Consider the following 22,126-nt stretch of genomic DNA (forward strand, 5'->3'; position numbering starts at 1 on the left):
AGCACAATGTTTCTGAGACTCACCACATTGTAACATGTAGCCAAACTTCGTCCTTTTTTCTAAAATTTTTTAAATGTTTATTATTTTTGAGAGAGAGAGAAAGCATGAGTGGGGGAGGGCAGAGAGAGAGAGAGAGAGAGAGAGAGAGAGAGACATGGGATCTGAGGCAGGCTCCGGGCTCTGAGCTGTCAGCACTGAGCCTGACGTGGGGCTGGAACTCACAAACTGAGAGATCATGACCTGAGCCGAAGTTGGAAGCTCAACCGACTGAGCCACCCAGGTGCCCCTTTGGTGTTTCCCTTTAAAGAGTGTTGACGTTTTTTGGCAAGCATTTAAGCTATGTTTGTATAATCTTGTTCCTTTCAAGGCTTGTTCTCCACACTCATGATGGGTGTGGAGTAGGCTTTAGTCTAGAGCTGGTTCAGTCACTTTACTGAGATGTGACCTGTCTCGGCTCTCTCCTGAATGCTCTGGTGTCCAACATGGCTTCTTGGCAGTTAACGACCTCCCTACCTAAGTGAAACCTGAGAATTGTTCAGCAACTCCCACACCTCCAGGCCCCACCCCCTGCCGCCAAGTTGTTCTTTGCCTGGACTTGATGGCAGTAGGCCAGGTTCGAGGACCCAGGGGATCCTATAGGACCAGCCAGGACTCTCCTTGGCTTCATGAAGGACGCAGGACGGAAATCAAACATGAGTCAACAGGAAGTGAGAGTAGACATTATTGAAGATACAGGGAGACCAGATACAGACAGAGCATCTGGGAGACTCAGAACGGAAAGGACCATGAGTCTCATCTTTGTCTGGGGTTTGGGTTTTCTTTTATTTAAAAAAAAAAAAAAAGATTTTTTGTTGAATGCTCAGCTGACTGAGCCCCTATTTTTGTCTCATTTAAAATAATAGTTTTTTAATGTTTACTTATTTCTGAGAGTGGAAGAGAGACAAAGCACGACTGGGGAAGGGGCAGAGAGAGAGGGAGACACAGAATCCGAAGCAGGCTCCAGCCTCTGCACTGACAGCAGAGAGCCTGATAGAGGGCTCAAACTCATGAACTGTGAGATCGTGACCCAAGCTGAAGTCAGATGCTTAACCGACTGAGCCACCTAGGTGCCCTGTTTTATTTTTAAGTAAACTCTACACCTAACGTGGGGCTCAAACTCACAACCCCAAGATCAAGAGTCACATGCTCTAACGACTGAGCCAACCAGGTGCCCCTGGGTCTGGGGTTTTCACTGAGGATGGTGGTCTGGCGTAGGAGTCCTCTCCGGCATCCAGGAACTGGTCAGAACAAACACCAGGGCATATGGGTTATTCCTGAGAGCCAGGAAGTCTTGGCCTGGAGGTCTGACTTGGAGATCTTGACATGGAGGTCTGGCTTGGTGTTCTGACTTGGAGGTCTGACTTGGAGGTCTGGCTTGGAGATCTTGGCATGGAGGTCTGGCTTGGAGATCTTGGCATGGAGGTCTTGGCATGGAGGTCTGGCTTGGAGGTCTTGGCATGGAGGTCTGGCTTGGAGGTCTGGCTTGGTGGTCTGGCTTGGAGGTCTTGGCTTGGAGGTCTTGGCTTGGAGGTCTTGGCTTGGAGGTCTTGGCATGGAGGTCTGGCTTGGAGATCTTGGCATGGAGGTCTTGGCATGGAGGTCTGGCTTGGTGGTCTTGGCTTGGAGGTCTTGGCATGGGGGTCTGGCTTGGAGGTCTTGGCTTGGAGGTCTTGGAATGGAGGTCTTGGCATGGAGATCTGGCTTGGTGGTCTGGTTTGGTGGTCTTGGCATGGAGGTCTGGCTTGGAGGTCTTGGCATGGAGATATGGCTTGGTGGTCTTGGCATGGAGGTCTGGCTTGGTGGTCTTGGCATGAAGGTCTGGCTTGGAGGTCTGGCTTGGTGGTCTTAGCATGAAGGTCTGGCTTGGAGGTCTGGCTTGGAGGTCTGGCTTGGAGGTCTTGGCATGGAGGTCTTGGCATGGAGATATAGCTTGGTGGTCTTGGCATGGAGATCTGGCTTGGTGGTCTGGCTTGGAGGTCTTGGCATGGAGATATGGCTTGGTGGTCGTGGCATGGAGTCTTGGCATGGAGGTCTGGCTTGGAGGTCTTGGCATGGAGGTCTTGGCATGGAGGTCTTGGCATCGAGATCTGGCTTGGTGGTCTGGTTTGGTGGTCTTGGCATGGAGGTCTTGGCATGGAGGTCTGGCTTGGTGGTCTTGGCTTGGAGGTCTTGGCATGGAGGTCTGGCTTGGAGGTCTTGGCTTGGAGGTCTTGGCATGGAGGTCTTGGCTTGGAGGTCTGGCTTGGAGGTCTGGCTTGGTGGTCATGGCATGGAGGTTTTGGCATGGAGGTCTGGCTTGGTGTCCTGGCTTGGAGGTCTGGCTTGTTGGTCTTGGCATGAAGGTCTGGCTTGGTGGTCTTGGCATGGAGGTCTTGGCATGGAGGTCTGGCTTGGTGGTCTTGGCTTGGAGGTCTTGGCATGGAGGTCTGGCTTGGAGGTCTTGGCTTGGAGGTCTTGGCATGGAGGTCTTGACATGGAGGTCTTGGCATGGAGGTCTGGCTTGGTGGTCTGGTTTGGTGGTCTTGGCATGGAGGTCTTGGCATGGAGGTCTGGCTTGGTGGTCTGGTTTGGTGGTCTTGGCATGAAGGTCTGGCTTGGTGGTCTGGTTTGGTGGTCTTGGCATGGAGGTCTGGCGTGAAGGTCTGGCTTGGTGGTCTGGCTTGGAGGTGTGGCTTGGTGGTCTTGGCGTGGAGTCTTGGCATGGAGGTCTGGCTTGGAGGTCTGGCTTGGAGGTCTTGACTTGGAGGTCTTGGCATGGAGATATGGCTTGGTGGTCTTGGCATGGAGTCTTGGCATGGAGGTCTGGCTTGGAGGTCTTGGCATGAAGGTCTGGCTTGGTGGTCTGACATTGATGTCTGGAATACACGTGTAATGAGTTCGTCAGGTCATTCTCACCCAGTCCTTCCTTAGACATTCTCTGTTCTAGAGAAATCATGAACTCCTTGTTCCTTACATGGAGGATGTACACTGTTTGCATTCTGAGGCATGTGTAGAGTGGGGTGCGGGCCCTACCAAGAACAGAAGCAGCGGGGCGCCTGGGTGGCTCCATCGGTTAGAGGCCTGACTTCAACGGGGGTCATGATCTCAAGGTTCTGGAGGTTCCAGTCCCACCTTAAGCTCTGTGCTGACAGCTTAGGATTCTGTGTCTCCCCTCCCTCTGCTCCCTCCCTATTCGTGCTCTCTCTCTCTCTCTCTCTCTGTCTCTCAAAAATAAATAAACGTTAAGAGAAAAAAAAAGAAGGAAGGCAGGAAAAGGAGCAAAAAGCAGATTTGTATGGAGTCCTTCAGCTTCCCCGTCTCAGCCTGGGGGGACCTTCTCCCACTCCTCCCCAGACACAGGCGGGCCCTGGAATCGGAGGACCTTGTTTGTTCCTGTTTTGCCAAGATCGCGGTCCTGCGCCGCTGGGTGCCCAACCTACAGACAGTTTCACATGTTTTGTCCAGTTTTCCAGCTGTTTCCCGGGGGAGGGCGCGTCCAGTGCTGGTGACTCGGTCGGAACGGAAGAGCGGCCTCTCTTGGTCTTTCCGGGTTTCTTTCCCCTGTTCGCTCTCCGCGTCCTCCAACTTCATACCGTGTTACGACTGAAATGGCACACACTGCAGGTACACGACTGAGACACTTCAGACCCAAGTGTGCACCCTGAGCGCGTCCGCACAACCCAGCGCTTCTGAGGCCTTGGGAAGCTCTGGGGGGCTCGCAACCGCGCCCCTCGCCTCCCCCGGCCTCTCCACGCTGTGCGAAGCATTTTCTGCAGCTCTGGAAAAACGGAATCACACAGCGGGGCTCGCGAGAAGTGTGGCCCAGTGGGCCGACCGCCTCCGAGGTCCAGCGTGTGTGTTCGCAGGCGCTTCTCCCTTGTTTGCTGAGCCCCGCGCCACCGTAGGCGCAGCCGCCTGTGGTTTATGCACTCCTGTCTCAAATTCGGGTCGTTTCCAGTCTGGGGCTGCTACGAACATCCGTGCGTGATTCTCCGTGTGGACCCAGGTTTTCATTTCTCTTGGGCAAGCACCCAGGGAAGAACGCCGGGGTCACGGTGAACTTACGCTCAAGGAACTGCAAGGAGGCGGCCGGGAGGGAGAGAGCATGCCTGGCCCCGCAGTCCGGCTTCAGAGGCCCCGGGGCCCAGCCGGGGTGGGGGGCGCAAAGGGGCAGCGGGACCAGGGAGGAGGAGGGGGCCGCCGCGGGGCGGTGGGGACCCGGGCGTGGGGGGAGAGGGGGGCGTGGGGAGCGCAGCGGGGGTGGGGTTACGGGGTGGGAGGAGGGTCGGGGGTGCTGCGGAGGCGGGGTTACGGGGTAGGGGTAGAGGCGTGGGGACCGCAGCGGGGGCCTGGGAGGGAACGGGGTGCGGAAGGGGGGGTGGGAGCGCGGCGGGGGCGGAGGCAGGGGGCAGTAAGGCGGGCGGGGGCGGGGCGGCCGGGAGGAGCTCTGGGCCTATCCGGATCGGGCGGGGCTTGGGCCGTAGATCCCGCCCCACGCCAGCGCCGCGGAGGCGCAAGGGAGGGGTATCACCACGCCCTCCCCACCCCCCACCCTCCAGTTTCCAAGGCAACCGGGTTCAACAGTTTCTGCGCTGCCGGCGTCCGGAGGCCCCCGGGCGCCCACCTGTAGGCATGTGCGCCGCGGAGGTGGACCGTCAAGTTGCCCAGAGATACCTGCTCAAGCGGCGGCTGGGGAAGGGGGTGAGCCCGGCACCTGCAGGGCGGGGGAAGGTCCAGTCGGAGGTCTGTTCCAGCCGACGCGGCCAGGGATCCCTGGGCTCACGTCCTGTTTCCTCCGTGGACTGGAGGGTGGCTTGGGCAAGCCACCGAGCCCCTCGGGCCTCAGTTTCCTGTAGGGGGGCTCTAACAGCGCCCACTGCAAGTGAACCTGTCGCCTGGTTCTAGGTCCACAGCGGCCTCAGGTCAGAGGGATCGTGGACAAACCCTTCCCCCTCCCCACCCCACGTCCCCTGCTCCCAGCTGCCTCTTCTGGGGCCCATAGAACACTAAGGAGGCCGGGCCCACCCACTCCGATCACTAAAGGCGATGGGTGGGCCCCAAGCCTGGCCCAGGAAGGGCCTGAGCGGGTAAATGGGCATGGAGCGAACCACATGTGAGCGATTGTGCGTTTGTGTGTGACAGCATGTGGGATTGTGTACAAGAGTGTTTGTGAAGGTGTGTGGCTGGGTGGGTGGTATTGGGGAGAAGAGAAAGCACGTTCCAAACAGCACAGACAGCAGGTGCAAAGGCCCTGAGGTAAGAACCTGCTGGCTGTGGGGAAACAGCAGAGTTGATGTGAACTGGTTAAGAGTAACTACGGGAGGGCTGGGATCACCTGTGGCTTTGGGAAACTGCAGAGATTTCTGGGCATGACACGCAGTGGTAGCAGACATTGGTGCCGCTTTACAAGGCTCACCCTGCCTGCTGTGTAGAGGACAGACTGTAGTGTGGGCTAGGGAGGCCAGTTAAGAGGTTAGTGTAGCGATCCAGACAAGAGATGGGGGAGAGGCAAGAGTCCCAGGTGGGGCAGCAAGAGGTCAGATTCTGATGAAGTTTGGAGGTGGAGCGAACAGGATTTGCTGATAGGCTGGATGCAGGGTGTGAAAGAGGGGAGAGGTGCCCAGAACAGGCTTTGGCTTCCACCCTGAATCTCCCTTTTGTAACCTTATTTCTTCCTGGAGCCTTGCTTCTCATCACCATCTTCTGGAAAACCTGGGGCGGGGGTGGGGGTGGGGGGGCTGCTGCAGCAGCCTTAGCAGCCCGCAGCTGTGGGGACCTTGCCCGGAGCCATAGGCCCTCACCACACCCTCACTCCCTCCCCGGAGCCTCAGGCAGCCTGCTGGGCAGGGGAGGGCTGGACAGGAGGCTGGCCCCGTGCCCAGCAAGCTGACCACCGTCCTCGCAGGCCTACGGCATTGTGTGGAAGGCAGTGGATAGGAGGACTGGCGAAGTCGTGGCCATCAAGAAAATCTTCGATGCCTTTAGGGATAAGACGGACGCCCAGGTGAGTGGAGAGGAGGCGTGAGAAGGACAAGGGCAGGGGTGCGGGGGGGACCCCTTCTGCCTTGGTGCCTGGAAGCTCCAGTGTATTTCTGAAGCCGATTCACAGCAGGTCTCTATAATTGCTCAGACATGACCGGAACCTGTGGTCCAGCAGGTGTGGGTGACGTCTGTCAATCCCTGTGGATCCTTTCGAGAAATGAGCTTCCGGGGAGCCTGGGGGGCTCAGTTAGTTAAGCGTCTGACTCGTGATTCCGGCTCTGGTCATGATCTCACGATCTGTGAGACTGAGCCCAGCGTAGGGCTCTGCTAGCCTTGGAGACGGCTTACGATTGTCTTCCTCTGCACCTCTCCTGCTCACACAGGTGCTCTCTTTTTCTGTCTTTCCCCCCCCCCCAAAAAAAGGAGGCGGGCTTCCTCCTCGCCCCATACTTATGCTCAAATTTCTGTCTCCAGAGAACGTTCCGGGAAATCATGCTGCTCCAGGTGAGCAGCCCGGGCCACCTGGCAGCCCCTCCAGGTGCAGGTTCTCCCAGCAAGGTGGGGGGGAGACCCAGATCTGTGTCCCCCCCAAAGCACACAGCCCCTGGCTCTCTCCTCAGCAACTTGGGGACCATCCTAACATCATCCGCCTCCTGGACGTGATCCGGGCGGAGAACGACAGGGACATTTACCTGGTGTTTGAGTCTATGGGTAAGTGAGGCCTTCTCACCCTCCAGCCTCACCTCAGTCCTGGTCCAGGACCCTCCAGTGGCCCGGATCCCTTTACATGTCCCTCTGCGGCCGGGTCACCGCAGTGGTCAGTTGTCACCCAGAACAGTTTCTTGGTGTGGCTGGTGCGCATGGTCAGCGCCTGGGCCTGGCAGTGACCCCTGGAGCCCACCTCCATGAGGCTCCTGCTTTTTCCACTGTTTGCAACTGTTTTTCCTTTTTCTACCCATGTTCTAAAACAAAGCAACATGAGATAAAGTATTAAAAATCACCCCAGACACTGTTATTGCTGTGCTGACAAAGACAGAGCAGGCCCGAAGAAGCCTGCGAGAGCCACTGGGAAGCGTGTGTACCCGGGACAGGGTTAGGAACAGGGCTCTGAGGGTGGCTGGTGCCACCTGGGGACCGCGACCGGGGGAGGGCTGAGCACCCCTACAAGGGTCAAAGGTGGGGCAGACTTGTCCAGTGTCCCCAGGCCCCCCAGACTGACCTGCGTGCTCCCCCAGACACTGACCTGAACGCCGTCATCTGTAAGGGCAGGCTGCTGAAGGACGTCCACAAGCGCTTCATCATGTACCAGCTCCTGCGGGCCACCAAGTTCATCCACTCAGGAGGCGTCATCCACCGGGACCAGAAGGTGCCACCCACAGTCCAGTCACGGCTGCCCCCCAGCGTGTGCACCCACCATTAGCCCTCAGCCCACCTCCTCTCCTGCAGCCGTCCAACATTCTCCTGGACGCCAGCTGCTTGGTGAAACTCTGTGACTTTGGTCTCGCCCGCCCTCTCGGGGGCCTCCCTGAGGGGCCTGAGGGCCCGGCCCTGACAGACTACGTGGCCACACGCTGGTACCGGGCTCCGGAGGTGCTGCTGTCCTCGAGCTGGTAACGGCGTCGCCCCCTCCCCCTGCAGTACCCCCTGTGTCTTCTCACCCAGCCAAGGCCCCGAGGCCTTCCTGTGCCCTCGCTTTGTGCCCTCACCGGCCCCCTCCTAGCACCCCAGGCCCTGCCCCTTTGAGTGTCTCTCCTCCTCCCTCCACATCTACCTCTGGGGTCCCCCCCCCCAAGCCTCCACCCCTTCCTGCCCCAGGTACACCCCTGGGGTGGACATGTGGAGTCTGGGCTGCGTCCTGGGGGAGATGCTTCGGGGGAGACCCCTGTTCCCAGGCACATCTACACTCCACCAGCTGGAGCTGATCCTGGAGACCATCCCGCCTCCATCCAAGGAGGGTGAGTATGTGTCCAGGGGCCTGCTGGGCACCGGGGATCCCAAGGGTCAGAGCACACAGCTCTGGGGGCAAGCACATGATGGGCCAGGAGTGGTAGGGAGGAGTCTGGGGAAGAGGGGTGGGGAAGGTCCAAAGTTTCAGGAAAACCTGAAAGGGCAGGCCCCACACATAGTAGGCCCAGGGAGGAGCTGCTGGGGGCTTTGGGATAGCAACTGGACGGGTCTGCAAGGCGGGCAGGGCCTGGCCACAGGTCCTTGAGGGCCGAGCAGCCCCACACATAGTAGGCCCAGGGAGGAGCTGCTGGGGGCTTTGGGATAGCAACTGGACGGGTCTGCAAGGCGGGCAGGGCCTGGCCACAGGTCCTTGAGGGCCGAGCGATGCTCATAAAGGGTCCGGCTGAGCGGCTGAGGGATGGGGGCCGGGCAGGGGAGGTTGGGGGTTGGGGGAAGATGTGGAGGAAGGTAGGCTGCAGCAGAGGTAGGTAGCTTAGGTGGGGGTGGGGGTGTGTGGGGGGGTGGGGGGGTGGGGAGGGTCTGTCCTTGTTCCTGGGGAGGGAGCAGAGCAAGAGAGGGGAAGGACCAGGTGGGGAAGTCGGGGAAGGGGTTCTTCCATGGAGGTGGGAGTGCCTGGATGTGGAGTGCATGCGTGGGGGTGTAAGTGTGCAAGGGCCAGCACATGGGTGGGGCACGAATCCAGATACTGAAGCCCTGCAGAGAGGCCACTCCGTGGGGCGGGAAGAACGACTGGCCCCAGACCTCCCTGGGCCAGGCCCCCCTGACCACACACCACCTCTGTCCACCCTCCCTGCAGACCTCCTGGCTCTCAGCTCAAGCTTCAGCGCCTCAGTCCTGCCCTGCCTGGGGTCCCGGTGAGCGGGGCTGCTGAGGAGCCTGGCTGGCACTCCTCCTGTAAATTTGCTGGCCAGTCTGCCCGCCCAGACCCGGGCCCTGGCCTTCTGATGGCAGGCCCAAACCCAGCGAGTTGGAATTTCCAGCACCGCCCGGCTTGGCCTGGGGGCATGGGCAGGCCGGCGGGAACTGCGCGGGGCATGGAGAGCAAGGGACCTGAGGACGAGGCAGGGAGGGGTCGCCCATCAGTGCCATGCTGCCTGGGGGTGTCGTGTGGGGAGGGGAGATGCACGGAGGCAGTTAAGTGGCGCTGGGCAGAGGATGGGGAGGGGCCCGCCCTGGAAAGGGAACAATATGCAGGCACCTACAGGCCACGGCAGACGCTGGACGCCCTCCTGCCGCCAGACACCCCCCCGGAGGCCCTGGATCTCCTCAAGGGACTCCTGGTCTTTGCCCCGGGCAAGCGGCTTAGCGCAGCGCAGGCGCTGCGGCACCCCTACGTGCAGAGGTAGGGGCGGGGTCCCCTGGCCCAGCTCCTGCTTTGCCCGTCTTGTCTTGGGTGTTGGGTCCCGGACCTGGGCTCGGCCGGAGAGGCCGTCTTGACCGCAGCCCGAGGCTGGCTCCCCGCAGGTTCCACTGCCCCGCTCGCGAGCAGACCCTGGATGCGGCTGTGCGGCTCCCGGTGCTCGAAGGAGTTCAGCTGTCAGCCCCTGAGTACCGCCGCCGCGTCTATCAGGTGCTCCGGTCCGCGACCACGATCTTCCCACACCCACGCTCACCCTCGAGTGCCCCCCCCCCGCCTCAGCGACCCCCAGAACCCTCTACACCCGCGCCGTCCACCTCTGAGCGCCCCTCGCCTCCCGCAGATGATCCTGGAGCGCAGGGGCGGCGGCCCCGGCCCGAGAGGGAAGGGCCCGGGGGGCACGCCCCCGGGGACGGAGCCCAGCGCCCCCCGGGCCCAGGCGCGCCTGCGCTCACCCAGAGCCGTCCCTCAGCTGTCCCCGGGCTCGCCCTCGCAGAAGCCCGGTGCCGTCGCCCAGAGCAGCCTGGGTCAGCAGTCCGCACACGGTGTGTGTCCCGCCCCCCCGGAGCGCGGCCCCTGACCCTTCTGGGTGGAGCCACCAAGGGTCCGCAGCGCCGGACTAACGCCGGGGTTGGTCTTCAGACCCCACAGACGTTCCCTGCGGAGCCGAGAACCTTCCCCGGCCGAACGTGGTGCCCCTGCTCCAGCCCCCGCCCCCAGGGGGTCTCGGGAGGGCGGAAAGGCCCCCTGGGGTGACGGCACAGGCCCCCTCGGGCCACTCGTGGGTAGGTTGACCGGGGAGGGCCCCTCTCACTGTACTTCCGAGGGCGGCGCCCGGTTGGGCGGTGACCCTGTGACGCGCCCCCTCCCAGGTGAAGCCCAGCGTGAAGGGGGCGGCACCCTCCCTGGCCTCTCAGGCCGCCGCCCGGGTGGCCGTCCAGGCCCTGATCCGGAGCGACTGGAATCCGGGCCGCGGGGTGAGGGCGAGCGGCCCCCCGACCGCTCCCCCAGCCCCCCGGCCCCGCCCCCTCGCGCGGCCCCCAGACTGTGTGCGGGTCCCTCGCGGGCTTCCTGCGGATGCGCGGCCCGAGCCCCGGCCGGGCCGGAGGATGTTCGGCGCCCCGGCCTGGCAGGGGGCGCAGGGCGCCGCGAGGGCCGCGCTCGGGGGCTATTCTCAAGCCTACGGTACCGTCTGCCATTCGGCGCTGGGCCGCTTGCTCCTGCTCCCGGGCCCCGCGCGTAAGCCGCCCTGCCAGCCCACGACCTAGCTCCTGTGCTCAGCCCGCGTCCCTCGCCCAGCCCTGGATCTGCCCCCGAGTGCCCCGTGCTGCCCACCCCCTCCTACCCGCTCCCCCTTTTGCCTGCCCACACCCTTGAGTTCCAGGGAGCTTGTCCAGCCGTGTCTGGGGGAGTGGGAGAGGTCCCCACCCACCCCCAGCCACTTCCTCCAATAAAGTCGTGTTTGGCCACAGTCTACCTGTTCGTCTTTTGTCCTCAGTGAGGGACTCCCTCTGAGGCCACGGAATCCACCCCCTTCCGAGGACCCAGATGTCTAGTATAGAGTCTATGAGAAGCTGCGTGGCCCCCCTCTGCCCAGCACCCAGTGCTTTCCCTCTAGGCTCACATCACCAAAGGCTGGCCCCTGGGGGGGGGGGGGCTCCTTGGGTCCAGCTTCCTGTCCTCTGTCCACAAATGCTCTGGGGACTGCGTGGTTCCCATCAGAGGGACCACGCTGTCCCCAGGGGTTCCTGGAAGGGCAGGGGCTTGTGCACCTGCTGCCTGGATGCAAGCCATCACACGACTGCATTTGTGACCCTGAGCCAGAGTAAAAGTGGAAGAGATGTTGGGGTGGTGCCCCGGGGTACAGCTCCTGACCGGCTGTTGTTGCTGACCCCAGCCACCTCTGTCACCAACAGTGACTGGCAGCTGGTTTTTCCTGGCGCAGGGGTGGGTCCAGGGTGTGGGAGCTGAAGAGATCCAAGGGGCCTGGTGGGCACCTGTCTCATGGCTCCAGGGTGCCTGGCACCACACGTGACCCTGGGCAGGGGTTAGAACACAGGGGAGGCTGTTTTCCGGCTGCCTGGTGGGAGCTCCCAGTCTAAAGGGTGCGGCCTTTGCTGTGCTGGGGGCGGGGCTGCTCGCAGCAGGAGCTGTGAGCTCCTGGAAAAGCTAGGGGCCGCTGGGGGAGGCACAGGAGGGAAGGGCCAGGAGAGCTGGCCAGGCCGGGGGAGGGGGGGACACAAGAGAGACAGAAAGCAGAACAGGATTTGGGAGGAGGCCAAGAGGGGCGGCAAGGATAAATGCTCCGGTCCAGGCTCGGAGGTAAGCCAGCCACGGAGGGGGCAGCGTGTCGGGGTCCTAGAGCCCCCGGCTGATGGACAGGGGGGCGGATGAGGCCCTGGGAAGTGGCACGGCAGCCCAGAAAGGGGCAGGCGAGGCCCCAGGAAGCCCACCCCTGCGAACACAGACCTGGGGGCCCTGAGAGGTCCAGACATCTGAGCACCCAGCGCAGGGGAGGCTGGGAAGTGTGTGTGGGCTCGGTGACCTGGATCCCTCAGGGGCGCACCAGTGAGGGGCGCAGGGCTGGTGGGAGTGGGGAGCGGGAGTAGTGGGCTAAAGCAGGTTGGCCCTGAAGGGGAGCCAGTCACGATCATGGTCACGATCACGGTCACGTCACGGGAGAGGGCTGAGGTGGAAGGAGTCTTTCTTCGAGGTTAGGGGATGTGGCGAGAGGCGTTTGCGGTACAGGCGGGCAGGTGGGGGTCTTCCGTGGTCCCCACAGGGATGGGCGGTGGAGTCCAGAGGGACATCTGACAAGTTCACAGGACTAAAGTTTGCAACGTACAACTGGGCGATCATAGGTATTTAGGAACGTGTTGGAAAATCTTGTGTTTTATTGTTAACACCGAAATGTGCAGGGTCACATCTGAGATGTTATTCGGCACGAGGCAGAGGACGCACACAGGAGGCTGCCAGGGCGCTCCTTGGCAACAGGCCGGCACCAGGAGGGTGCAAGCGGACTTATCAGCAAGTGCGGCCAGGCCAAGGGCACTGCAGCGCATCTGGTTCCTGGGGGACCTTTTCCGCCTGGCCCAAAGTCCCTGCTGTCACCTCACCTGGCTAGTGGCTTTGGTAACCAGACTGAGCTGCTGAGGAGCAACTGTCCCCCCAGCCTCCCTCTCCTGCCACGTGGAGTCATAGTACTGCCTTTGCTCAGTGACCTCGTGTGTCCAGTCCTTCCCCGGTCCGAGTGACTGCCATTTTTTATACTTAAACCCCCAAAACTGTTGCACAAACACTAATTGCACAATGTTAAAACTTACAGCAGGGGTCTTCCTCAGCATTTGGTGCCAAAATGTGTCATTCCAAACGAAAGTCACTCTCCACAGGTGAAAAAGACACAAGAAAGGTCGGCAGGGAAACTCCGATCTCGTGGGTTGGTGACAAAGAAGAAAGGAGCCAGAACGGGGCGGACTTGGGGTCGGCTGGGACCTGAACCAGAACCCTCACCCGCGAGTACTGGCCCGGCACTCCACATCCAGCCCTTCTCGGGCCGGCCTCATCCACCTGAAGGGTTTTGTGCTGCAAAACTCGGAGCTCTTACCCCTCAGCAGGTGCTGGCTGGAGCACGGCCGGGATGTGGCCAGGCCCGCCTCGGTCCTCTTGGCAGGGCAATCTCTCAGGTCCTTCGCGCCCCCATCTGCCAGTGGCCCAGCAGACAGGACAGTGCCTCCTGAGGGACCGCCTTTGGGCCTGGCTCCACCCCCATCACGCGTCACCCACAAGCAGCTCTGTCCCCACAGGGAGAGGATGGGCGGCTACGAAAGGTACCAGGAGGCAGAGAGGGAGGCAGTGAGGAGAGCAAGCAGGGCAGGAAGTGAGACCTGAGCCACCCGTCTTGGTGGGGGGTGGGGGGGGACACACCGGGCTCTGGGGAGGGGGGAGGCTGAGGGAGAGGGGCTGGGGCTGCCGGGAGCCAGCCGGGAAAGAAGGGCCGCCAAGCAGCAGCAGCAGAGCGGGGAGGCAGTGAGCAGAGGGGAACCCTGAGACACGGAAGCCCTGAGACGTGAGGCCCCCAAAGAATGGGGGGCTGAGGTGCATAGATGGCCCCCCAAGAAGATGGGGGCCGGGGCAGAAAGAGGTGGGCCCCCCAAAAGGTGGGGGCCTAAGGCACAAAGAGATGAAGCCCTGAGGCGAACGAAGGTCTATAGGGGACCTGAAGCTCAACCAGGGGGTGGAGGCAGAGGAATCTGAAGGGGGAGGCTCAGGGCACAGGGGCGGGCATGGAGCCGGAGGCGCAGGGCAGTGAGGGGCTGGAGCCCCAGAGGGGAGAGGCCAGAGGCAAAAGGCAGGCCCGCCGCTGGGTGAGCTCGGGGCGGAGCCAGGCTCAGGCTGTGCTCCGCAGGCGGCCCTGCCCCTGCCCCGTCCCACCCCACCCCCCCCCACCCCCCACCCCCCCCCCCCGCCGTGAGAGCAGGTGCTCTGCCTGGTGGGTGGCAGTGATGGCAGGCACCTGGACCTGGGCTGCTGCCGGGCCAGGAGACTCACTTCTTGCTTTTGAAGGTGCCCAGGATCTTGGGCATGAACTTGCCCACCTTGCTGTCCCTGGTGTCCTCCTCTGCAGGGGCCTCCCCTGCCCCCGTGCCCCCGGCCTCTTCCTTTTTGCAGAAGACCTCGAATCGGCTGTAGACCCGTTTCTCTTTGCGCATGCTCTCCATGCGACGCAGCAGCCGGTCGCGCTCCTCCGCGCTGGCGGGCATCGTGCGGCTCAGCCTGCCCTGTGTCCCCGGGCTGTCCGAGCGGAAGATGGCAGAACATTTGTCCTTGTCGGACATGTCCGGGGCCAGGCCGCCGGCAGCTGGTGAGAGGCCTAGTTCGGGACTGCTGTGAGCCAGGCCCGGGGCCGGGGCCCCGCGGTGCTTCTGGCCGTGGGCGCTGATCTGCTCCAGAATGGCTTTCGTGTCATCCCGCAGGTTGCTGCTGTACAAGGCATTGGCCGTGGCGGAGGTCATGCGCGCCCGCGGGCTCCGCTCGTCCCCGGCGGCAGCCTCGGCGCTATCACCCCTGCCCAGCGACGGCCGCCGGGGGCTCTCTGGCTGCCCGTTCTCCTGTGGCGCTGGGAAGCCGCCCTCATCCTCCGTGCGCCGCTCACCCTTGGGGCTCAGCAGCTGGCGGAGGCGCAGGGAGCCCTTGCGCAGGACTTCCATGGGGCCGCCGGTCGGCTCCTCCGCGGTCCCCGTCTTGGGAGACTCCCCGGAGAAGGTAAGGGTGAGGCTGCCTCTGCGCTCCGGCACGGGGGGCACGGGGGGCACGGGGCTGCCCCTGCGCTCCGGCAAGGGGGGCACGGGGCTGCCCCTGCGCTCTGGCACAGGAGGCACGGGGCTGCCCCTGCGCTCGGGATAGGCCGATGTGGGGCTCCCTTTCGGCTCAGGGTAGGCAGAGGTGGGGCTCCCTTTTGGCTCAGCGTGGGGCGCCTGGCGGGCGCCTCCCTCCAGCGGGGGGCTGTCCCGCCCTTGTGGGGAGGAGGAACGGCCCTGGGCAGAAAGGTAGCGAGAGGGCAGCCGGTCGGTGCCGCTCCGGCCCAGCGTGTCTAGCAGCTGGGTGGCAGTGAGCGTGGCCGCTCCGGGCTGCCTCTCGGCCTCCTGATGCAGCCGCTGTGCGAAGGAGTCGCGCAGGTCCAGCAGGCAGCTCTCGAGGCTGCGGCGCTCGCTTCCTGCGCCGCCCGGCGCCACCACCTCCTCCCGCCACGCCTGGGACACGACAGCCTTGCTGTGGCTGGCGACCGTGACCGGAGCCCCCGCCCCTCCGGCATCACGCGCCGGGCCCTTGTATTTCTCCAGGAGCTCGGCCACCTTGGCGGAGGTGGCGGAGCGCACGGCCTCGCCGCCGGGGCCCAGCGTCTCGCTGACCGTCTGCTCCTTGTGCAGCAGCTGCACCTTCTCGGCGGTGGCCGTCGTGGCCCCACCCGCGCCCTCGGCCTGCGAAGCGCTGAAGATCAGCGAGGAGCGCAGGCGCGAGCTGCGCTGCACCAGCGGGTTCAGGCGCGAGCGGAAGGAGTCCTGCTTGGCCAGGCCCGCCTCCTCCGGGCCGTCGCGCTCCGGGCCGTCGCCACCGCCCTTGGCCGGGAAGAGTGCGGGCCCGCGGGAGGCCGAGGGGAGCAGGTCCCCGGGGGCCACTCGTCCCCCGGGCACCAGAACATCGTCTTCGTAGGCCTCGGCCTCCATGGGTACCGGCAGGCCCTCGTCGGCCGCGTCCTCGCCATGGCAGCCGCTCAGGTAGGAGGCCAAGCGCCAGTGCCGCAGCCCGGCCCGCCCCTCAGGGCCGCCCCTGCGCTCGGGCTCCGCGTCGGGCGCGGCCTCGGGGCCCAGCCTCGCCACCGCCTGGCACGGGAAGCGCTGGCCAAGGTTGGGGCGCGGGGCCCCGCCGGGTTCCAGGCCGCGGGGCCCGGGGCCCAAGGCCGGGTCCGAGCCGTGGCGCACCTCGCGCGACGCGCTGGACGGCACGTAGTCCAGCCGCTGGTGTCCGTCCGGGCCGAGCTCGGGGAAGCGTGGCCCGCCCCCCAGCGCGAGGTCGTCGTGGTCGCCGAAGCCGGGGCGGCCGGCGCGCAGCTTCTCGAACAGGCCCTGAGGGCGCGCCGGCGCCAGCTGCGGGTCCCACTGGTAATGCTGCTGGTAGAGCTGGTCGCGGTGGAAGTGACTGGTCTGGAAGCGGAAGTCGTCACCGTGGCTGAGGAACGTCTGCCGCGACACCTGCCGCGCGGCCGCGAAGTTCTCCACCGCGCCCGCGCCGTCGGCGGCCGCGTAGCTGTGCCGCTTGAAGGCGTCCATCTCCAGATGCCGGGCCTGGAAGAAGCCCCGCGGGCCCGCGAGCTCCCCGCCCGGTCCCGCCTCGGCGTCCAGCCGCCGCGACAGCGGCCGCAGCCCCGCGTGCGGCTCCAGGGCTCCCGCGGGCATCCGCGTGGGCTCCTCCCGGCGGAAGGCCGACAAGAAGTGGCGGTCGGGGTCGAGGAAGGAGGGGAAGCCCAGGCCCTCTTCCCGGGGCGGTGGGAACAGGAGGTGCGCTCGCTTAGAGAAGGAGAAAGGGGTCGGCGCCCCGGTCACCTGGCCGCCCATAAGGGGCCCGGCCCCCGCGTACGGAGCCAGGGCGTAAGCGTCCATGCGGGCCAGCGCCCCGGCCGAGGGCACCAGCGGCTCGGACTGCGCGAAAAGGATGCGGAACTCCTCATCGAAGCTGGAGACCAGCTCGCCTTGGAACACGTGCGCCAGGCTTCGGTGGATCTTCTCGAAGGACCACATAAAGCTGCGGGCGGGGCGGGGCGGGTCAGGGGCGGGGCCAAGCAGCCGCGAGGGCCGCAGAGCCCCCACCCGCGGCCCGCCCCGGAAGCGTGAAGCCTACCCGAACCCCGGGGCGGAGGCGCGTCAGGGGCTGCGGGACCCGGGCTCCTGCAGGGGAGGCCCTTAGGTGGGGAGGTGCTGGGGCCGCGGGGCCGGGCGCACCTGTAGCTCCCACTCATGACCACGGCGCAGTCCACCAGCAGGAACTTCTCCTTCACGTGGCCCTTGAAGGACTTCCCAGTGCGGCAGTAGTAGGTGGGGCCCGCCACAGTGCGCACACGCAAGAACTGGGGAGCGAGAGGCGTTAGGTCTGTGCGCGGGAGTCTCCCACCTCCCTCCCCGCCCCCTCTCTGCCACTCACATCCACGTGGTGCAGGTTGACACGGCACTTGTCGGCCATGTCTAGGAAGTGCTGCGCGTTCATCTCATCCAGGAGGATGTAGACCGGGACGCGGCGTGCCGCTGCCTCCAGCACTTCCCCAAGCAGGTCCACGTCGGTGAACATGTCCATCACCACGGCCACCACCTGCAGGGGTCGAGTTAGGGACAGGGGACAGACCCCTCTGCCGTCCCCACCATTCTCTGGCCATACCTGCATGGCCCGCAGGGGGGCCTCTGGATCTCCCACAAACACTGCAAATTGTCCTCTAGCCCGTCCCAGAGGAGAGCAGGGACCCTGTCGGGGAACAGGGCTCAGGAGGAAAAGGCCTATCATGGGGGCTGTGGGGCTGCTGGCGGGTGGGTGGCCCATGATGGCCGGATGAGGGCCTTCTAGGCAGGCACAGAGGGCCCACCTCCTTCTGGGAAGGGGCAAAGGCAAAGGAAACCCCTGCGACAGCCCCCGCCACCCCACCCCATAGATGGCGGAGCCCAGGCTCTAGTGCTGCCCGGGGTGCAGAGGGCAGTTGGGGTCTTTAGCTGCAGGACCTGTGGCCCCCACCTCCAAGATTTACCAGGCTTCCTTTGCTGTTTGCCACCTGTTTGGTGGGGGTAAGAAGCCCTCAGCTGGGTCAAAGTTAAAACTAGAGAGACTTTTCTGAACCATAAATCCAACTGGGAGACGTGCGCAGCCATCCCAGAGCCCCTGAGTTTCTGGACACTGTCCAGGACCACCGGCAAGCAAGCCTGTGCAGCATGCAGCCTGCAATAACCAGACCTTTGGTGACCCCAAAAGTTGTCAGCCAGGGAGCCCTCGCTGGTGCTTGAAGGCTGGAAAGGCGCGGCCAGCTACCCTGGCCTCACCCTTGCCCCCGAAACTGGGCATGCTCATATTTCTTTCACCTGCACACTCCTACTCATGCTTCAGGGTCCAGCTCGGGCTGCCCTGCCCCCACGGTCCACCCAGCCCATGACAGCGCACCTGCTGGGCTGAGCGGATCATCCTTCGAGCCTCATCCTTGATGCTGGGGCTGTCGGGCGGTGGCGGCTGCACCAGGGTGGTAACCTCAGTGCCCTGGAAGCCGAAGGTCAGGGGCCAGCCTAGGTCGAGTTCGGGCACTGCCTGGTCTGAGTTCAGGGGCCAGTAGGTGCCTGAGGAGCCATCCATGTCCACATTGGGAGGACTGCCTTCAGGGGGCTCTCGAGCGACATGCTGTGGGGGCCGCAGGTGACGGCTCACATGCTCCAGCTCCTCAGGGCACAGGAAGGCAGGTGCCCCCTCGGCCGCCAGGAAGCGGCTGTAGGCCTCTGGCCCGCCCTCAGCCAGGGCGTCCACCGCCAGGCGGTAGTACTCTTTGTAGTGAGGCGGCAGGTACCCGGGTGCCAGTGGGTTGTCCCCCTGCGAGGAGCTCTGGGAGCGACGGGCCATGTCGGGGCCAGCGGCCTGGGAGGGGCGGGGAGACACGTTACTGGGGCAGGGGCTCCGTGCCCGCCCCCCACCCCCCCAGCAGACACACGTTGTAGAAAAGGGCTGGTGGAGTGCAGGCCATACCTGCAGGCCTTCCAGACACGCCTGGACCCAGACTGCCCCCCAGCTGGGGCAGCCAGCAGAGCGCCCGGGCACAGGCCCGCCCCCGGCCCGGTCTCATGTTGTTCGTGCTGGCTGGGCCCTTGCTCCGGGCCAGGACCTCAGGAGTGCTTGCGGCCTGGTTTCCCCGCAGGGGTTCCGGCTGCACGCAGACCCCGCTCGGGGTTATTTTACGAACTCTGTGACCCAGGCACCTCTTTGTGGGCCCTTCCTCCATGGAAGAAAATCAGTATTTTATGATTGTTGTTATAAGGAAAACACGATCCAGACCGGATTCTTTATTATAGTCACTTTTTCCTTCTGCCTTTGGCATTAATGTATTTTTGTGGGCCTCTGGCATTGTGTGTACCGACCAGTCCGGTGGCCCCCCGCCTGTCTGTCCGCAGTGCAGGGGGCTGAGAGGGGACCCAGGGCCACTCACTGCCTCTCTGGCTCATTATCTCCACTGGAAAATGCAGCTGTCAGGGTCGACCTGATACCACACCCGGCCCAACATGAGCTCAGCACACAAACTTGTCACTACTTTTGTCCCATGACCCGGCGTGAAGCTCAAGAACTTCCTATGGGGGACCCCATCCTATGGGTCACCGTGAGCCCCACAGCCCATTCACGGACTTCACAGCCCTTCCAACTCTGACCCCTGCCCACCGGGACCACTTGCTTCCCTCTGGCCCACCCCTCCACTGTTTTTAGCCACTATTTATTTCCAGATAAAATCTCCCGAGCGGCCCCCCCCCCCCCCCCCCCCCCCCCCCCCCGGCAGCGGTGGTCTTCCCAAGTCCCCGTGTTCCAGATGAAACCAGAGCCCTTTGCTGTGGCCGTCAGTCTCCTCCTGGGCCCCAAATGTGCCTCCCCGTCCTCACCACTTGTCCCAACCTCACACTGACACCCAAGCCAGGCGTGGCCCGCTCCAGTTCCCCTGTTCCCCAAGGGCCCGTGGGGACCTAGGCTGGGAGGAGCTACCATGAGCTCCGGAAGGCCACGTGGGGGCCGCTTTTGGATCCACAATCGCCAGAACTGCCTGGATACCCTGGAAGGAGAGCCCCACGCACTGCCCACCCCACCGAGGCTGCAACTTGGGGCTGGGACTGAGCTGGATTTCACAGCCCGCCCAGCTCACGGGTTCCTGGATGCCGGCCCTGCGAGACTCCCCAGTGTGCCCTGCTCAGCAGGAGCGGCGGGTGACGCTGACTGGATGGGGACACTGGGCAGCCAGGGAACATTGGGACCAAGACTGTTGTGTGCGGTGACCTGAGGAAACTTTCCTGTCCACCTTTGGTGACAGGCTGAGCATGATGTGAAGGTTAGGTAGGGGGGCCTGTCCACCTTCTGGGGTGGGGGACAAGCTAACCCGAAGGTGGGGGGGGGGTACTTTTCTGTGCCATCCAGTCCACGTCCAGCAGATGCTACCTGGTGTATTAACGAAAAGTTCTTCGAACACTCCCTCACGGGGCACCACCCTCTGGTGTGGTTACATACAGGATCTCCATGCTGTCCTCATAGCAGGACCACGTTAAGGAACAAGGTGCAGGCCTGTCTGTAGTGGGGCCTCCCACTGTGCCTGACCCCGGGGCTGGGGGTGGTGGTGCGTGTTTCACACAGTATCTGACAGAGGGTGGTGCTGGGCAGACACTGTGGACCTGGCTGTATGGGGTCAGTGTTGGGCCAGGCAGGGCTTGGGGGCACTCTCCTGCTCACTACATTTGAGACGGAGCACTTCCCAAGGTGGGGAACCACAGAAGGGACCCCGCCCCCTGCACTTTACTCAGAAGGGGATTCAACACAACCTGTCCAGGCTGCCTGCAATGGGGGAGGGGGGTGGTGGTGGTGGTGGAAATCCCATGATGAACAAGGAGCCAGCTCATCCGCCAGGGCCCACCAGGAAGGGGGTGCCCATCCTGAGTGACCACACCGGTGACCCTGCATGGCCTCACGCCATAATACATCCATGATCCAATGACCTTAGTCCTTTCACTTTGCACACCCCTGAACTGTGGACCGGGCAGAGGCCGCTCTCCAGCCCCCTCTGGGGAACCCGGCGTCCGCCGCAGGCCTGCCCTAAGGGAGGGAGGGGCACTATCCCACCCAAGCCCATGACTCAGCAGGGATCTGCACCTCCGCTGCTGACCTCTGACCTGACACAAGGCCGACAAATCCTCCAGGGCCCTGAGGGCTCTAGGAGCTTTCAGAGCGTGGGTCCTTCCCGCCTGGGCAGGAGGTGGGTTTTCTAAGTGACGGGTAGGAGAGAAGGCTCTGGGGCTAATGCACAGGAGGTGACCCCGGGCTCCGTGCGGACGTGTGCGGGAGGCTCACCGCAGGAAGCATGTGGAAGCGTTAGGCATGTGGAGGCGGGGGCGCGGGAGGGGGGCGGGGGTCGGCCCGATGGGACTCACAGACTGGAAGTTGGCGAGTCGTAGTTTTCGGGGTGTGCCCCGCAGGACCGAAAGGGATTACTGCACCCAAGGAGTCAGCGACCGCCCAGGCCTGGCGTCCCCTCCACCCGCCCCAGTTCGGGACTCCGGGCGCGAGGGGACGCGGGCCTCCCGCTCTCCCTACGCTCCACGCAGGAAACCAGACCGCCTGGGCCACCCCAGCCGTCCCCAGGCCCAGGCGCCCCCAGGGAAGCGGTCAGGCCGGGCCCGGCACTCTCCCCAGGCTCCAGCTAGGCCGCGAGGGAGGGAGGGAGCGAGCGCGGATGGCCTCGGCAACCCCCCCCCCCCCCCCCGGCCCCTTCCCACTCGGCCCCTGCCGGGCCGGCGTCGTGCGAGGGCGCGCGCGTCCACCCCGGCACACGCGGCCTCGGCGCCCTCCGCTCCCCGCCCGGGCCCACCTGGCCCGGCCCCCGCGCTCCCGCGGCCCCGCCGCCGGCCTCGCGGCCCCGGCCCAGGTGCGGGTGGGAGCGCCGCCCAGGTGAGGCCGCGCCGAGGGGCGCCGAGCGCGCCGACCCCGCCCCGCGGGCCCGGCCGCGGCCTCCCCCTCCCCCCCCCCACTCCCCTCCGGCGCGCCCCGCCCCGCTCGAGCCGGGGGAGGGGGCCCTACCTGGCCAGGTGCGCGGGGTCTCGGGACAAGGGCAGCAGGAGCCGACCGCCGCCCAGCGGCCTCGCGGTCCGGTCGGTCCGGCAGCCACTCCCTGTCGCGGCCCGCCCGCCGCGCGGCCTGATTCACGCGCCCGCCCCCGCCCCGCCCGCCGCTCCCGCCGCCGGCCTGCCCGGGCAGCACCTGGGGGCGGGGCGGCCCCACCCGCGGCGCGCCCGCATTCCGCCGCCCGCCGCCGCCGCCGCCCGCGCGCCCCCGGCCCCCGGCCCCCGCCGCGCCCCCCGGCCCCGCGCCCCCGGCCGCCCCGCCCCCCGCGGCCCGCCGCCCCCGGGGCCCATCCGCCCGCCCCAGCTCCGGGTCCCTACGCCCGACCCCTGACCCTCGCCCCGGAAGTCGAGGTGACTCGGAAGTTCCGGCTCGGTCGCTAGGAAACGGGTCGGCCCGACGTGCGGGGCGGGGCTTCTC

The 22,126-nt window shown here is 64.5% G+C and overlaps 3 protein-coding genes across 9 annotated transcripts; 1 reads left to right on the top strand and 2 right to left on the bottom strand.

Moving 5' to 3' along the window:
• Positions 1-2,301: 2,301 nt before the first annotated feature.
• On the bottom strand, positions 2,302-2,835 carry LOC122234907 (extensin-like). Its single transcript, XM_042972899.1, has one exon. The coding sequence runs from the start codon at positions 2,833-2,835 to the stop codon at positions 2,302-2,304; it is 534 nt and encodes a 177-aa protein (XP_042828833.1).
• Positions 2,836-3,811: 976 nt separating this feature from the next.
• Positions 3,812-10,786, top strand: MAPK15 (mitogen-activated protein kinase 15). 4 transcript variants are annotated; one of them, XM_042973538.1, is made up of 13 exons: positions 3,812-3,998; positions 5,924-6,022; positions 6,475-6,504; positions 6,621-6,711; positions 7,236-7,366; positions 7,447-7,610; positions 7,816-7,955; positions 8,765-8,822; positions 9,173-9,310; positions 9,433-9,538; positions 9,669-9,870; positions 9,968-10,110; positions 10,198-10,786. In XM_042973538.1, the coding sequence occupies exons 3-13, from the start codon at positions 6,493-6,495 to the stop codon at positions 10,591-10,593; spliced, it is 1,581 nt and encodes a 526-aa protein (XP_042829472.1). In that variant the 5' UTR covers positions 3,812-3,998; positions 5,924-6,022; positions 6,475-6,492; the 3' UTR covers positions 10,594-10,786. The 4 variants fall into 4 exon arrangements, with proteins under 4 accessions (XP_042829472.1, XP_042829468.1, XP_042829470.1 ...); XM_042973534.1 differs by lacking the exon at positions 3,812-3,998 and adding an exon at positions 4,576-4,719 and having other exon boundaries at positions 6,424-6,504; XM_042973536.1 differs by lacking the exon at positions 3,812-3,998 and adding an exon at positions 4,576-4,719.
• A 3,007-nt stretch (positions 10,787-13,793) lies between these two features.
• FAM83H (family with sequence similarity 83 member H) lies at positions 13,794-21,794 on the bottom strand. Of its 4 annotated transcripts, none has more exons than XM_042972975.1 (6): positions 21,665-21,794; positions 18,590-18,832; positions 18,020-18,481; positions 17,021-17,335; positions 16,822-16,946; positions 13,794-16,624 (listed from the first exon to the last, which is right to left on the bottom strand). In XM_042972975.1, the coding sequence occupies exons 3-6, from the start codon at positions 18,464-18,466 to the stop codon at positions 13,870-13,872; spliced, it is 3,642 nt and encodes a 1,213-aa protein (XP_042828909.1). In that variant the 5' UTR covers positions 18,467-18,481; positions 18,590-18,832; positions 21,665-21,794; the 3' UTR covers positions 13,794-13,869. The 4 variants fall into 4 exon arrangements, with proteins under 4 accessions (XP_042828909.1, XP_042828911.1, XP_042828910.1 ...); XM_042972977.1 differs by lacking the exon at positions 21,665-21,794 and having other exon boundaries at positions 17,021-17,185; positions 17,252-17,335; positions 18,590-19,329; XM_042972976.1 differs by lacking the exon at positions 18,590-18,832.
• Between the last annotated feature and the right edge of the window lie 332 nt (positions 21,795-22,126).

Source organism: Panthera tigris, chromosome F2, assembly GCF_018350195.1.
Source record: "Panthera tigris isolate Pti1 chromosome F2, P.tigris_Pti1_mat1.1, whole genome shotgun sequence".
Lineage (NCBI taxonomy): Eukaryota > Metazoa > Chordata > Mammalia > Carnivora > Felidae > Panthera > Panthera tigris.

Coding starts and splice junctions, on each gene's coding strand:
- LOC122234907 (XM_042972899.1), bottom strand. CDS start 2,835: ATGCCAAGACTCCATGCCAAGACCACCAAGCCATATCTCCATGCCAAG.
- MAPK15 (XM_042973534.1), top strand. CDS start 4,651: ATGTGCGCCGCGGAGGTGGACCGTCAAGTTGCCCAGAGATACCTGCTC. Junction 9,871..9,967: donor GGGTCAGCAGTCCGCACACG/GTGTGTGTCCCG, acceptor GTTGGTCTTCAG/ACCCCACAGACGTTCCCTGC. Junction 10,111..10,197: donor CCCCCTCGGGCCACTCGTGG/GTAGGTTGACCG, acceptor GCCCCCTCCCAG/GTGAAGCCCAGCGTGAAGGG.
- FAM83H (XM_042972976.1), bottom strand. CDS start 18,466: ATGGCCCGTCGCTCCCAGAGCTCCTCGCAGGGGGACAACCCACTGGCA. Junction 16,947..17,020: donor TCAACCTGCACCACGTGGAT/GTGAGTGGCAGA, acceptor CTCGCTCCCCAG/TTCTTGCGTGTGCGCACTGT. Junction 16,625..16,821: donor GTCATGAGTGGGAGCTACAG/GTGCGCCCGGCC, acceptor CCCCGCCCGCAG/CTTTATGTGGTCCTTCGAGA.